The 12222-nt window shown below is 49.8% G+C and overlaps 1 protein-coding gene across 1 annotated transcript in view; it reads left to right on the forward strand.

Moving 5' to 3' along the window:
- Positions 1 to 323: 323 nt before the first annotated feature.
- The window catches only part of XYLT1 (xylosyltransferase 1), a 144717-nt gene continuing 132818 nt past the window's right edge, over positions 324 to 12222 (forward strand). Inside the window, exon 1 of the mRNA XM_042864299.1 lies at positions 324 to 563. Coding sequence (XP_042720233.1) covers positions 324 to 563 — 240 coding nt within the window. The remainder of the gene's footprint in view (positions 564 to 12222) is intronic.

The raw sequence follows: 12222 nt of genomic DNA on the forward strand, positions 1-12222 counted from the left end.
TCCCCTCTCGCGGGGCCGGGGCTCGCCCGCCGCCGGCAGCCCCCGCCGCGCCCCTCCCCCGGCCGCAGCCCACCCCTCTCCTTCCTCTTCCTCCTCCGCCCCCACCCCGCTCGGGGCTCGCCGGCCTCGGGCCGACACGGCGCCCGCCGCCGCCGCCCCCTCCCCTCCCGCCGGCTCCTCCGGCACCGCGCCGCCACGCGCCGCGCACACCTCCGCCTCCCCACCCCCCGCCCTCCTCCCGCTGCTGACGTCTGGCTCTGCCCGGCTGAAAACTCCGCGCCGCGGCGGATGCGGCGGCTCTCGGCAGCGCGGCGGCGGCGAAGATGGTGGCGGCTCCGTGCGCCCGGCGGCTGGCGAGACGCTCCCGCTCGGCGTTGGTGGCGGCGCTCACCGTGCTGCTGCTGCAGACCCTCCTCGTCTGGAATTTCACCTCCCTCGACGCCGGAGAGGAGCAGCGCGGCGCCTCCGGCCGCGAGAAGCGGGACCGAGGCACCGCCGGCGGCGGCGAGCACCGCGCGCAGCCGCACCGCCGCGGGGCCGGCGCCGTGCACGGGAAGGCGATGGTACGTGCGGAAGCTCCGCGGGGCCGCGGTCGGGGCGCGGGGTGGTGCCGGGCAGAGCTCCCCGCGGAGCCCTCCGAGCAGCGGTGCCGGCGGGCGCGGCGCCGCTCAACTTCGCCTCGGGGCCGCCGCGTGCCGCGGGCTCGCTTCGTTCACGCGTTTGCTTTTTTTCGCCAGAGACCGCGCGGGCGCCGCTGCTTCTCGCCCGGTTCTGCCCGGCCCGGTAGGTTACAGGCAACGCGATTTAATGTAACGATGCCGTTGCCCACTGAACACGTTCCCTCTCTCCCCATCTCTCTTTTTTTTTTTTTTTTTTTTTTTTCATTTTGCAATCCGGGCCCGCAGTGGCCGCGCAGCGTCCTATTCCTACCGCGTTTCGGAGCGTTCCGGCGGAGCACCGCCTGTGCCGCTCGTGCTGCGGGCTGCGAGACTTCAGTTGTGCGCTGTCCGTTAGGAACGTGAGCCGCTTTGTCTGCTCTGGGATTTTTGTGTGCATCTTGTGAGGGAAAGCGGCAGCGGGTCGGTGCTGAGCGGGATGGGGCGGGATGGGGGACCGCTCGTGGAAGGCAGCGCCGTGCGGTCCTCGTGTGCCAGGTGTGATTGCTGAGAGCCTTGCCCGGTTCGGCGCTTGACTCTGTGCGTTGCCGTATGTCGATACACACCGCTTTGAGAAGTCTAACTACTGGATTTCCGCGGTTTTTCCTCCAGCCCTGCCGTCTTTCTCTCCCGGTCCAGTCTTTCATTGTCTCATCTCCCCCTCGTTTGCCCGGAGCTTTTCCCGCTGGATCTCTCTGTGTGGGCCCTTGAGGATCGTACTGCTGCAAGGCTCCATACGGAGCCAGCTCCAGCCCTGCTCCTTGCCTCGGGAGCCCTTCTGCTCCGTGCTCTGAGTGGCTGTCGGGAGGGCACTGCTCACAGCTAACTTGCAGACATCACAGCCCTGTGCCTGGTGCGATGGGATGGGCACCCAGTGCAGGGCTGAGATGCTGAGAAGCACTTCCCATGCTGGGGCTGTGTGCGTGGAGGGCTCCGGGCATGTGGATCTGGGAGCTGTGACTCACTGCTGCGTGCACACGGATTTGAGCAGAGACCTAAAGATGGAGCATTGAGGTTCCTGGTAGAAGACTTTTACTAAAAAGCATACTAGTTCTCCCCTGGTTCCCTCTGTAAACAGTGGGACTGCAGCACACCATCCTCCAGTTGGTAGTGCCACGCAGGAGCTGTGCTGCAGGCGAGTGCTGTGTTGAGAAGGGATGATGCTTTTTTAAGACAAGCTCATGGTGCTTGTGGTTCTGCTTCACCTGCACGCAGGGATGTGGCTCCGTGCTTAGAGCTGCTTGTGCGAGCTCTGGAAGCTGTGTGTAAGACTGAGCCTTTGGAACATGGGACAGTTTGTGCTGTGCTGCCCCAGTGCTGTGCAGCTCCTGGCACTCCCAGGTCCAGCTCTGCATTGCTTATTGCACACATGCATGTACCCAGCCCTGCTGTGTGCTGTCTGTCTCCCAGGCGGGCCTGCTTTTGGTTTCAGGCTCAATTCACACAGAAACTCTCTGTTCGATGGAATTACATGACACAGAATCAATGTGAAAGATGTCTTTTTTTTTTCCGGTGCTTTGTTTCCATGTTAAGATTTAATTTATGTAGTGCAAAGTTGCTCTCCTTTTCAGCCCAAGTTTCCCATAGTTGGTGTGTGTCAGATTGCTTTGCAGTGTCAAGAGTTGCAGGCTGTGTGAGCACAGCGCTGCCATTACACCCTGATGTTGATGGCCCCAGAGCCCATCCCAAGTGTTGTTTTTAAAGACTTCTCATTCTTGTCTTTCAACCAGAAAGCACTGTACAGAAGACAGCTTTTCTCAGGCTACTGTCTGAAAGTTGCCCTGTGAGGTTACAGTGTTTTTATTTTGATTTTTCTGTCTCCGATCTCCGTGGAAGACTAAAACTGTGGTACTTGCCTTACCCTTCTGAGTCAGACATCAGAGCAGTGCAAGGACTTGGTCATCTATGTCTGTGGGAAAGGAAATGCAATTTGATGCGAATGTTTAAGAGGTATTCGCATTTTTTTGTTAAATGCTATCTGATCCATGTAGTCGTCCGAAACATGGAATAACACCACACTGTGTTGTGTTTTTGTTTTTGTTTTTTTTTAAAAGGTGCTACTAAGCCTAGTTGACTGTAAGTTGCCAAGTTGGCAGGAAGAAATGATTTAGAAAGGAGCTATTCTGTAACTGCACATGTTCTCGGGGCTGAATCCCCAGGCCAGCTGCATCTGGGGCTTTCAGTACTCATAGGCAGTTTCCTGCAGTTGTTCTATGTTGAATTAAATCAGGTGATAGATATCTTTAAGGAAGTATGAATTGTATCAGTGTAGCAGTGACTTCAGCGGGTGCTTGCTACCACGTGTGATTTTCACAGCTGTTGGACAGCCTTTGCATGGTCTTTCTGTGTTCTGCAGCACTCCGGCAGTAAAAGCAAGAAGGATTCAGCAGCAGCTCACTGCTTCGCTGGGCTTTGTTCACGCTGCCTGCTTGGGGTGCTGGAAGTGGCTGTTGGTGGGTGCTGTGCACTGGAGTCCAAAGGGAGGGTGGAGGAATGTGCATCCTTGCTGCAGGGCTGCTGGTGATGGAGGGAGGTGACATCAGGCTCAGGCTGCCTGCAGCTGTGTGCTGTGCTCCCCAGCTGTGGCTGCATGTCCCTCGAGTAGGGGGTGGCAGGGCTGTGTCCTGGTGCCATGCAGCACTGCTGTGTTACCACCTGTCTGCCAAGCAGTGCCGGCAGTCACTGTGCAGCCTGGAGAGGTGTGGTTGCTGGCATTGGTTCAGAGCACTTCTGTAGTCCGGGATGTGGGGGATTCACTTTAAAGGAGTGGCGTGCTTTTAGCATGGTGCTGTCTCAGGGTACCAAATGCAGCTTTCAATAGTGGAAGTGTTGGAACTGGGAAACATGGTGAGACAGCTTTTGTGTGGGAGGGATGAAGGTTGTCTAACCATGAGCAGAAGTTAAGCTGTAGAGGATGGACCTGAGGATCACTGGTGCCTCTCCCCTTTGTTTTCCTTTTTGCAAGGTGGGTCCCTTGCTGCACCTGGGTGTGGAGCTCTTGGTTAGAAAGTTTTCAAAGGGAGGTAAGAAAAACAAGCCTGTTATTTCACCTCTAACTTAATCTTTCTGCTTCAATCAGTGAATGGGTTCCACATGTTATAACACAGGTGATACCTGTCTCCTCATCTTCCCCTTGTTAATGCAGACAGGTGCCCTCACTCATTCCAGCTCTGAGTGCAGGAAAGCTGCGAGGGAGCTCCGTTTGTGTTCACCCCCAGGACAGGGTGAACCGTGCCTTGCCTGCTTTCTGTATGACTGTGGGTGTCAGTGGAGCAGCTGAGCTAACAGCCTTAGGTTGAGAGCAAAATGCATGGCATTGAGCTGTGAGGTGGCTGAAAATGATCCATTTCTAAGGAGAAGTACTGACTTAGCTGTTAAGTACCTTCTGCTTGTTAATGGGACCTTAATCATGGAGCAGTACAACTTCACTAACAATGGAAAAGGGGAATGGAGGCTGCTAATTGTTTTGTAATGGGAAGGGGGGATGTGATACATCTAGAGCTAGGAGCTGTGTAATGATTTCTGTGAAGTCTTAGCACTTAGCAAGGCACATGTTAATAAAACAAACAAATCTTTTCAGTAACAGAACTAATATATGCATTATTTAAGAAGAGTGCTAGAACTGGCTCAGGCTGACAGACTCCTGCAGCAGTTACCTCGTTAAGGATCTTTCTGTGGGATGTGGGAAGGTGTATGAAGTGGATCTGTATTAATTGGCTGTGCCATCTGAAGTCTCTGCCAGGCCACTGGAGTGCTTTCTTGTTGTTTTTTGTTTTTTTAATGGGTTTGTGCAGGTGTTTCCTTTGAATTAGAAGCATTTTTTTTGAATTTTATTTTTTTTAGCAAGGGAAGACCAACTGTTGCTCTATGTTACCTGCTGCATCTCTCTGCTGTCTTCAGAAGTACTTTTCAAAATATCTTTTCTCTCTGTATTTGAAGTCCACGATAACTGGTACAGCATCTTATTGGTGTTTGATGAAGAGACAGGAGTACAGTGAAAGCAAGAAGTTGGCTTAGTTTACAAGGACAGTCAAATTATATAACCTCAAGGATAAACTTTAATGAAGTACTCCTGATTTTTCTCCCCAGTAGTAAGATTGGGGAGGGGAGCAGGAGCAGAACAGGGAGCTGTGCTGTGTTCTGGCTGCTGGAGAGACTGGAGAAAGCTGGGGCTTGTGTGCTGAGTGACCCTCTTTGCCACTCCAGCCTTGTTGTTGGAAGTAATATGTCTGAAGTGTGTTTTGGGTACAAAACTTGCTCTTGGAACTGTCACCATGCCAGCTCTGAATGTGTAGTAGCACAGTTCATGATGAGTAGCTGTGCTCTCAAGTGCTCTAGTCGGATTCTTAGACTTGGTTGCTGTGGTCCTCTTGCACAGCTTTCAGTAACTGTGTGCCCTTGGAGTGCAGTGCCTACATGTGTGGGATGGGCAGGAGGGCTCTGCATAGGAGCAGAGGGTGAAGTTGGAGTCCTGGTTGCATTTCCCTGGCCTCTGGACATCTGCAACAAAGCCTTCAGAGCTACACATCTAAAAGCAGTCTCTCCTTTTGAAGTTTCCAGTTCTTGAGTGTCCAGACTTGGTCCTCTTTGGTCTGATGACTGTGCTTTCTTTCCTCCAGAGAAGCTGAGAAATGGCAAGGTCTGCCTTTATCCCTTCCACGTTTGGTGCCAGTGATCACAGCTGTGCCATTCTGAGCACTTAGGCTTGGGCTGAAGCTCACAAAAACCAGGCTGCTAATGAATGGAGAGAGCTGAGTGCCTCCAGAAGGCAATCGAGCTCTCTCCAGACCTGAATCTCTGCAAATGAGCTGGAGAGACCATGGCAGTTCTGCCTGGAAACCTGCTGTGCTTCGCGGGAGTCCATCCCTCATAACATGAGATCTGCTGCTCTGCTCCCCAGGCTGCAAAACGAGTTCGGTGAACTTCCTATTTTTGACAGAAGTGTTGTGGGCTGAAGTGATCAGACCTTGTGAAATAGTTGGAGGTGCTCAGCTAAGACTGGGCCCAGCTTGCCAGCTGACACTGGTTGGCGTGGCTCCACTGAACTCAGCACACCAGCTGAGGATTCTGGACCCACAAATGTAATTATCGTTATAATAATAGCGTCAAACAAGTAATCATTATTTTTACTCTCTCTTTTCATTTCAAAATGAGAAAATGATTTCCTCTTGGATCAGTGAAAGTAATTTACATTAGGCACAATATTGGTCTACATGGAAATATAATTATTATTCATTTGTATGGCACCATCTGGGCACTAGAATTTTTACAGACCTATGTAAGGAAGGGTCCCTGCTTGGAGGAGCTTGCAGGCTGGATGGCAGGTAGAGCTGATAACATTCAAATGAGTCATGAGTGTCACTGCTGTGGTGCTGCCATCACTTGCCTGCTCAGCACAGGGCTTCCACAAACTGCTTGGAATTGCTCTCTGATTTGTGTTGCAGAGTGTGAGGGTAGGATGAGTCAGGGTTGATCAGTGGGGATGAATTGGGAATGAAATTGGCAGGAGGCTGCTGTTACAAATGGGCTGCCCAGCTGTGCCCCCACAGGTGAAAGAGATTTCCAGACTTCATTTGGAAGCAAAAATTGTTTTGCTGCCTTGGAGACATCTGAGTGCTGTGAGCCTCTCCTCAGCAATGCATTAAGCAGAGGCCAAAGGCTTTCCTCAGGTTAGGTGTGATCTAGAAGATAAGAGGCCAGGCTTTATAACCTGCTGGATGTATGAGCAGCAAGTGGTGCTGCCTGAACTTCTGCATGGTGTGACATTGCTGAGCTCATGCTTAGTGCCAAGTACCAAAAGGGTCATATGCCAAAGTTGTGTGACCCGTTGTTTGTGGAGATGATGGGAGAATTTCTCCAAGGGTCACTTTTGTTGTTTGTGACAAGGAGTTTGAACTTCACCATTGCTATCAGTTTGCTATTAAAAAGAAGTTGGCTGAGGAAGCTTTTGTACTGGAGCGTGGTCAGGTCTCAGATGCTTCCCATGTATTTTATTGTCACACTGCTGCTCACTTATATTATTAGAGAGCATTGGTAAGTGGAGTGTTTATTTAAAACAGTTCTACAAAGCCGAATGAGACTGCAGAGTTCAATTTTACTTGGATTTGGTTGGATGAGTCATGGGCACTCATTTTTCCTTCATGCTGCAGCCTTTGCGTGTCCTTCAGATGTACTTTTTGGTTCAGTTATGTTGATGCAGTCTGAGCATTTTTCTTACAGTTGATGGCATTCACTGACTTTTCTTAATGCTGAGTTCTGAATTTCATGCTCTCTGAATTTTTGAATGGTCTTTGGTTTTGCTCTTAAAGCCAGGCCTGTTTGTAGTTAGCTTTGTTCTTTATAATTGCACACTTTGATTGAGGAGGACACAGGGTTCAGTTAAAACGCATTATTTTAAAAGAAAAAGCAGTGAAGGTCGCGACTGTATTGACTACAGTGAGGCAAGTTCCCTGAAATTATATCCAGCTCATTGACCCTTAGTTGAGAAGTGAACAGACAAACCTGAAAAATGACATTTCCCTGGCAAGCTTTTAGTTCCTGCAGAATGAGCAGCCGCGTGCCAGAGATGCACGGATGCTCCTCTTGTCATGTCCTGGGGCTCAATGGGAGACGGCTGCCTGCGTGGTGTGGGGAGCCTTTGGCTGCTGGGTGTTGGCCAGCTTTGTACTCTTGGGGTTTTGCCCTCAGCTGGGGAGCATATCTGGAGCCCTCGCTAGCTAAGCGGCTGCCTGCTAATTGGGGTCTTTTAAACCAAACCTCTGTGTGGGAGTGGGGTGTTAGCAGGGAGCTGCTTCAGTCATTTTGAACCCTATAGCAAGTGTAGATAGGCTGGTATTGCCACTCATGGAAAACAGCAGCTTGTTGCCTGTAGAGGACCAGATTTGGGTAGGTGGAGGTGGTCTGTATGTAGGCCCCTAATTACATGGACTCGGATGCCCACAGGCTTGCTTATGCTCAGACAACTTTCTGTGGAAGCTGCCACTGGCGCTGCAGTCTGTACCCCAGGGCACCCAGCTTCAGCAGCTTGGCCTGCGGTACCTGGAACCCGAGCAAACAAGCTGAAGAGGAGTCAGCGTAGTAAACAAAGCTGTTAGTGTGTATAGCAGGGCACTAATAATACTTTGCACAGTGACTGTGCCTCAAATTGCTTGCATCTTGGCATTCCCTAGGACTGAGTTTAGTCACTCGCTGCAGAAATAGAAACTCGGAGGTGCGCTGTGCTCGGGGCGTGCGTGGAGCGGCGCATCGGCAAGGAGCTCGCTTATTCCTCCTTGGCAGCCTTACAGGAGACGACGTGCCAGCCTTCAGCGCAATATTTTGATAAGTCATTGGTTCCTATTAAAATAATAATTATGACGATAATTATAACTGTAGCTGGCGCTCAGACTGAGCAGCTGAGTGGAGGGTGGGGGGAGCATGGCTGTGAAATACTCGCTGTGTGTGTTTGGATCCTGCCCGTTGGGTTTGGAGCACGTGGCTGAGGATGCTGGGGTGCAGGATGTGCTGTGGCATTGATCCTCATCCCCTGCCTGAGCTGCTGGTAATGGGGATCTGAAATGCCATAGCCTGCCTTGATCGCAATATCACCCTGATAAAATGCTGCAATAAGCTCTGACTGTGGCTTTCTGCTGTTAGCACAGCATGCTTTGCTGTGCCTGAGACTTTGCAACAAGGTTATGGCTCTTGCCCCAGCAAGGCTGGGTCAGACCCTGGTAATATTGCTGCTGCTGGGGGGGGTGTCTGTGCTGGTGGCACCGCAGCCATGGTGGCACTGTGCTGTACCTCTCTAATCCAGTTCAGCATTAAACATTTACACTAACTGGGCTGCTGCTGTCTGACCCCCAGTGCTGAGGGACCACAAGTGATTAACGAGTATTTATTAGTAAAAGACAGTTTCAGATCTGCTCATTTTCCAGGTTGTAAACAGAGATCTGCCCTCAAGCCCCACAGTTGCAAGTTATGGTATTTTTCTCTTTTGGTTTCTTTTCAAGCTGGTTTTTGTGTCTCTGGATGCTGAAGAGCAGCAGGTGGTGTTGCTTGTTTCCTGGTGCTTGCGTGGAACTGCAGAACTTCTGCATCTGGACGTGCTGTGGGGTGTGTGGCCTTTTGCACATATTCAGCATGGCAGAATTTGACCCAAGTATGTTTCATGTGAAAGATAAGGACTTGTCTTCATACAGCCAAATCACATGAGCAAGAAGTGCTTGATGGGTGTTTGACCCCCCACGGAAGTGTGACACGCATACTTAAAAATCCAGCTTTAGACTTTCTCCCAGCAGTTCTTTGTCCGTTTCAGTGCCATCACTGATCTGTCAGACCAAAAGCTGTCTCATGCTGGCTGATTGTTACCATGAGGTTGTCTCATTTTGCAGTTGGAGTCCCTGGGGGATTTTCACGTTTTAGCTGTGGGTGAATGTGAAGCAGTTCTCACATCACACACTTCCTCGTGAGTGCCTGCAGGCAGAGGGAAGCTGAGGCCTGGCAGGTCGGCTGGTTCTTCAGGAGCCCGTGTTGGGGCAGTGTGGGCAGCTCTGCAGCCGTTGGGAACTTCGGCTTCTTCCAGGTGTCACCACTTTTGTAATGAGTGTTCAGTGGCCACATGCAGCGCCAGAGGTGCTTTCAGTTTGCAGAGGGTGTAACTCTTGGGTAAGTGAGAGTAAGCCCTCAAATTTCATGCTGCCCTGGTTTTAATTAACTTCTGGGTTTTGTTTCTAGTTGACTTACGAGACCTCCGCAGACTTTGATCTGAACTCTGCCACCTCAACAAACTTGTTTGGTGGTTGGAAGCCGTCTGCAGCCAAGGAGCAAGGTGTTGTTTTGCTCATTAGCAAACTTCTGTCTCGTGTTGCTATTTTTAAGCTGGTGTTGTGCACTTCCCCTGCAGACGGAGCAGTCTGTGTGCTGCTGGAGCCGTTGTGCCTCAGCCAGCAGTGCTGATGGTGGCACAGTTCCTTCAGAGATGGATTCGTGGCATTGGAAAATGAAGCACGGCAGGTCTCTGTTAGCTATGTGGTTATCAGGAACTTCGTTACAGAAGAGTGTTTCTCTTGTGTTGAATAAGTTTGTGGGCGTTCGTTTTCCCTGCTTGCTGCTGTCCGTGAGCTGTTTGCATCCTGGCTTGTGGCTGCCTGCTCTGACTGCTTCCTGTTTGTTGAAAATAAAACTTCTGCAGTGTCTGTGTATCCCTGCATGTTTAGACCTGCTGCTATGGCTGGGATAGGAGAGGTGCTACAGTAGTTTGAAAAAATCTCATTAGTAAAGTTGTTGGTTATTTTATTTTACTTTTTTCATCATTTAGTAGGGCAGAATGGATTTGAGTCCTGGCACTGCTAATCTTACGTGAGCAGAGATGTGTGCCCTCATTCGGTCTCTGTGCCAGCTGATAGCAGTGAGAGTTGTCTGGCTGATAGGCTGGGTTCTTTAGACTGATGATTCTCTTGCAGCATTTCACTTTGCAGTATCCAATTTAAATGATCCTGTGGCCTGACAAGTCATCACCTGATGGGGATTGAGCTGTTCTAATCAACTGTTACTTTTGGAAACTCTTCATTTACTTTAGTGTTGGTTGACGCCCTGATCGTTATCCTGCATAAGCATGATGTATGAGAGGCTGTTGTGCAGACTGTCTTGGAAGCACTTTTCCCAACTGAATTTCAGTTTTTCTGTGTACTCTTGTGGAAGACAGGTCTGCATGAGCTTACGAAACTGAGCACTGGGACTGAGCTGTGGGTCTGCAGAGCCACTGAGCATCCTGACTGGGTGCTGCAGATAGGATGTGAAGTGATGCAATAAGGGTCATGTGAATGCCATCGTGTTAGGGTTTATGTAGGCTCTATACATTCATTTAAGTTGTTGGACTCAAATGGATTTTAAAATAAAGGTGTTTCAGTTGTCCTAATGTGCTCTATAATATATATACCATTTATTTGATAGTCTTTTTTTTTTTTATGTGGGTTTTATAAATACTGGTTCTGTAAAGCCTAAAACTGCTTTCAGTCTGATGTGAATTGTTGTATTAGGCAGTAAGTTTGATTCAAAATAATGCATAAAATTATTTCAGCTTTTCATGTCTTCCTGCTCTGCACAGAAGCTGCAGGCAGGAGACCGGCCTGGCTGGGTTCCTCCTGGCTGCAGTGGGATTCCTTGACAGTCACTTTCCATTTTTAGTGGTTTTAGGAGTGTTGAAACTTATAATTTGGGATATTTCCTGAAGGCCTTCAGTATCCCGCTGGCCTTGTTGGTTCTCTTTCAAATCATGCTATGTCAATGATTTCATGTGATGCAGTATTACTGCAGATGCTCATGTAGGAGGAAGGCGTTCAGGTGTGCTTTATGCTTGATGGAAGGATGTTGCATCCATCTGTATTTGCATTATGCTTCACCTATAATACTTCCAGCCTTCTTTTAGGAAGTAGTATATTTCTATAAGTTTATTTGTGGACTTAATTGGGTCAGCTTTGGGAGCAGGTGAGGTTTCTGAGTGTGTTCAGCCTGCCTGCTTTGTCTCCAAGTTAGAATCATAGAATTGCTCAGGTTGGAGAAGACCTTAAAGGTCATTGAGTCCAACCACAACCTAACTGTACTACCCTAACAGCCCTCCACTAAATCATGTCCCTGAGCACTGCATCCAGATTGTTTTTAAGCACATCCAGGGATGGTGCTCAACTACCTCTCTGGGGAGCCTATTCCAGTACTCACAGTCCTTTCTGTAAAGAAGTTTTTCCTGATATCCAACCTAAACTTACCCTGGTGCAACTTAAGGCCAGAGGATGCTGCTTGTCACCTGGATATCTCTCTCCAGTTTATAGTTGTGGTTATGTTGTGGGACCATGTTAAAGGCCTTGCACAAATCCAGGCAGATGGCAGAATTTCTCTTCCCTTTGTTCACGAATGCCATTGGTCCATTATAGAAGGACATGAGGTTGGTAAGGAGTTCCCTTCCCTTGGTGAAACTGTGCTGGCTATCTTAGATTACCTGCTTGTCCCTCATGTGCCTTAACATCTTTTTTCAGAGGGAAAAAAAACCAAAATCTTGGGCCATCATAGCTGCTGAATTGATGGTGCTGAGTCCTTGAGAAGAAACTGTCCTTCTATTCCTAATCCTCTAAAGCTAGCTGAGTAAACAGAACAAACACAGATGTTTCCTTGCTGGCAGTACACCATAAAGGCATTGGTTGGCCAGCTGTGGGTTGGTGTTGTGTGCACAGAGCTGGGGACCAGGCAGTGTGGGCATTGCTCAAGAAAACTTCCTGTGGGGTTGAATGGACTTTCTGAAGAATACTGTGTGTTCACAGTTCAGTAGCCATTTAAGGAATTGCTGAAGGCTGCTTCCCACAGGTGTAAGTTGTCAAGGATGCTGTGATGCTGAGGTTGTGCCTGACTCCAGGGACACAGACTGGGCATGTGGTGGCTGTTCTTCTGTGCTGTGGGGCAGCTGCTTAGCTGACACAGTGAGACCAGGATCCCGACCGGTTCTGCAGTGCACCTGAGATGCAGTGGTGCTGGAGGATGAGGGCTTCCAAGGTACCCAGCCCTGAACATCTCCCTGCGTGCAGGGAATGGTGTC

This window comes from Lagopus leucura, unplaced genomic scaffold, assembly GCF_019238085.1.
Source record: "Lagopus leucura isolate 7727_CA_CO unplaced genomic scaffold, USGS_WTPT01 Super-Scaffold_760, whole genome shotgun sequence".
NCBI lineage: Eukaryota > Metazoa > Chordata > Aves > Galliformes > Phasianidae > Lagopus > Lagopus leucura.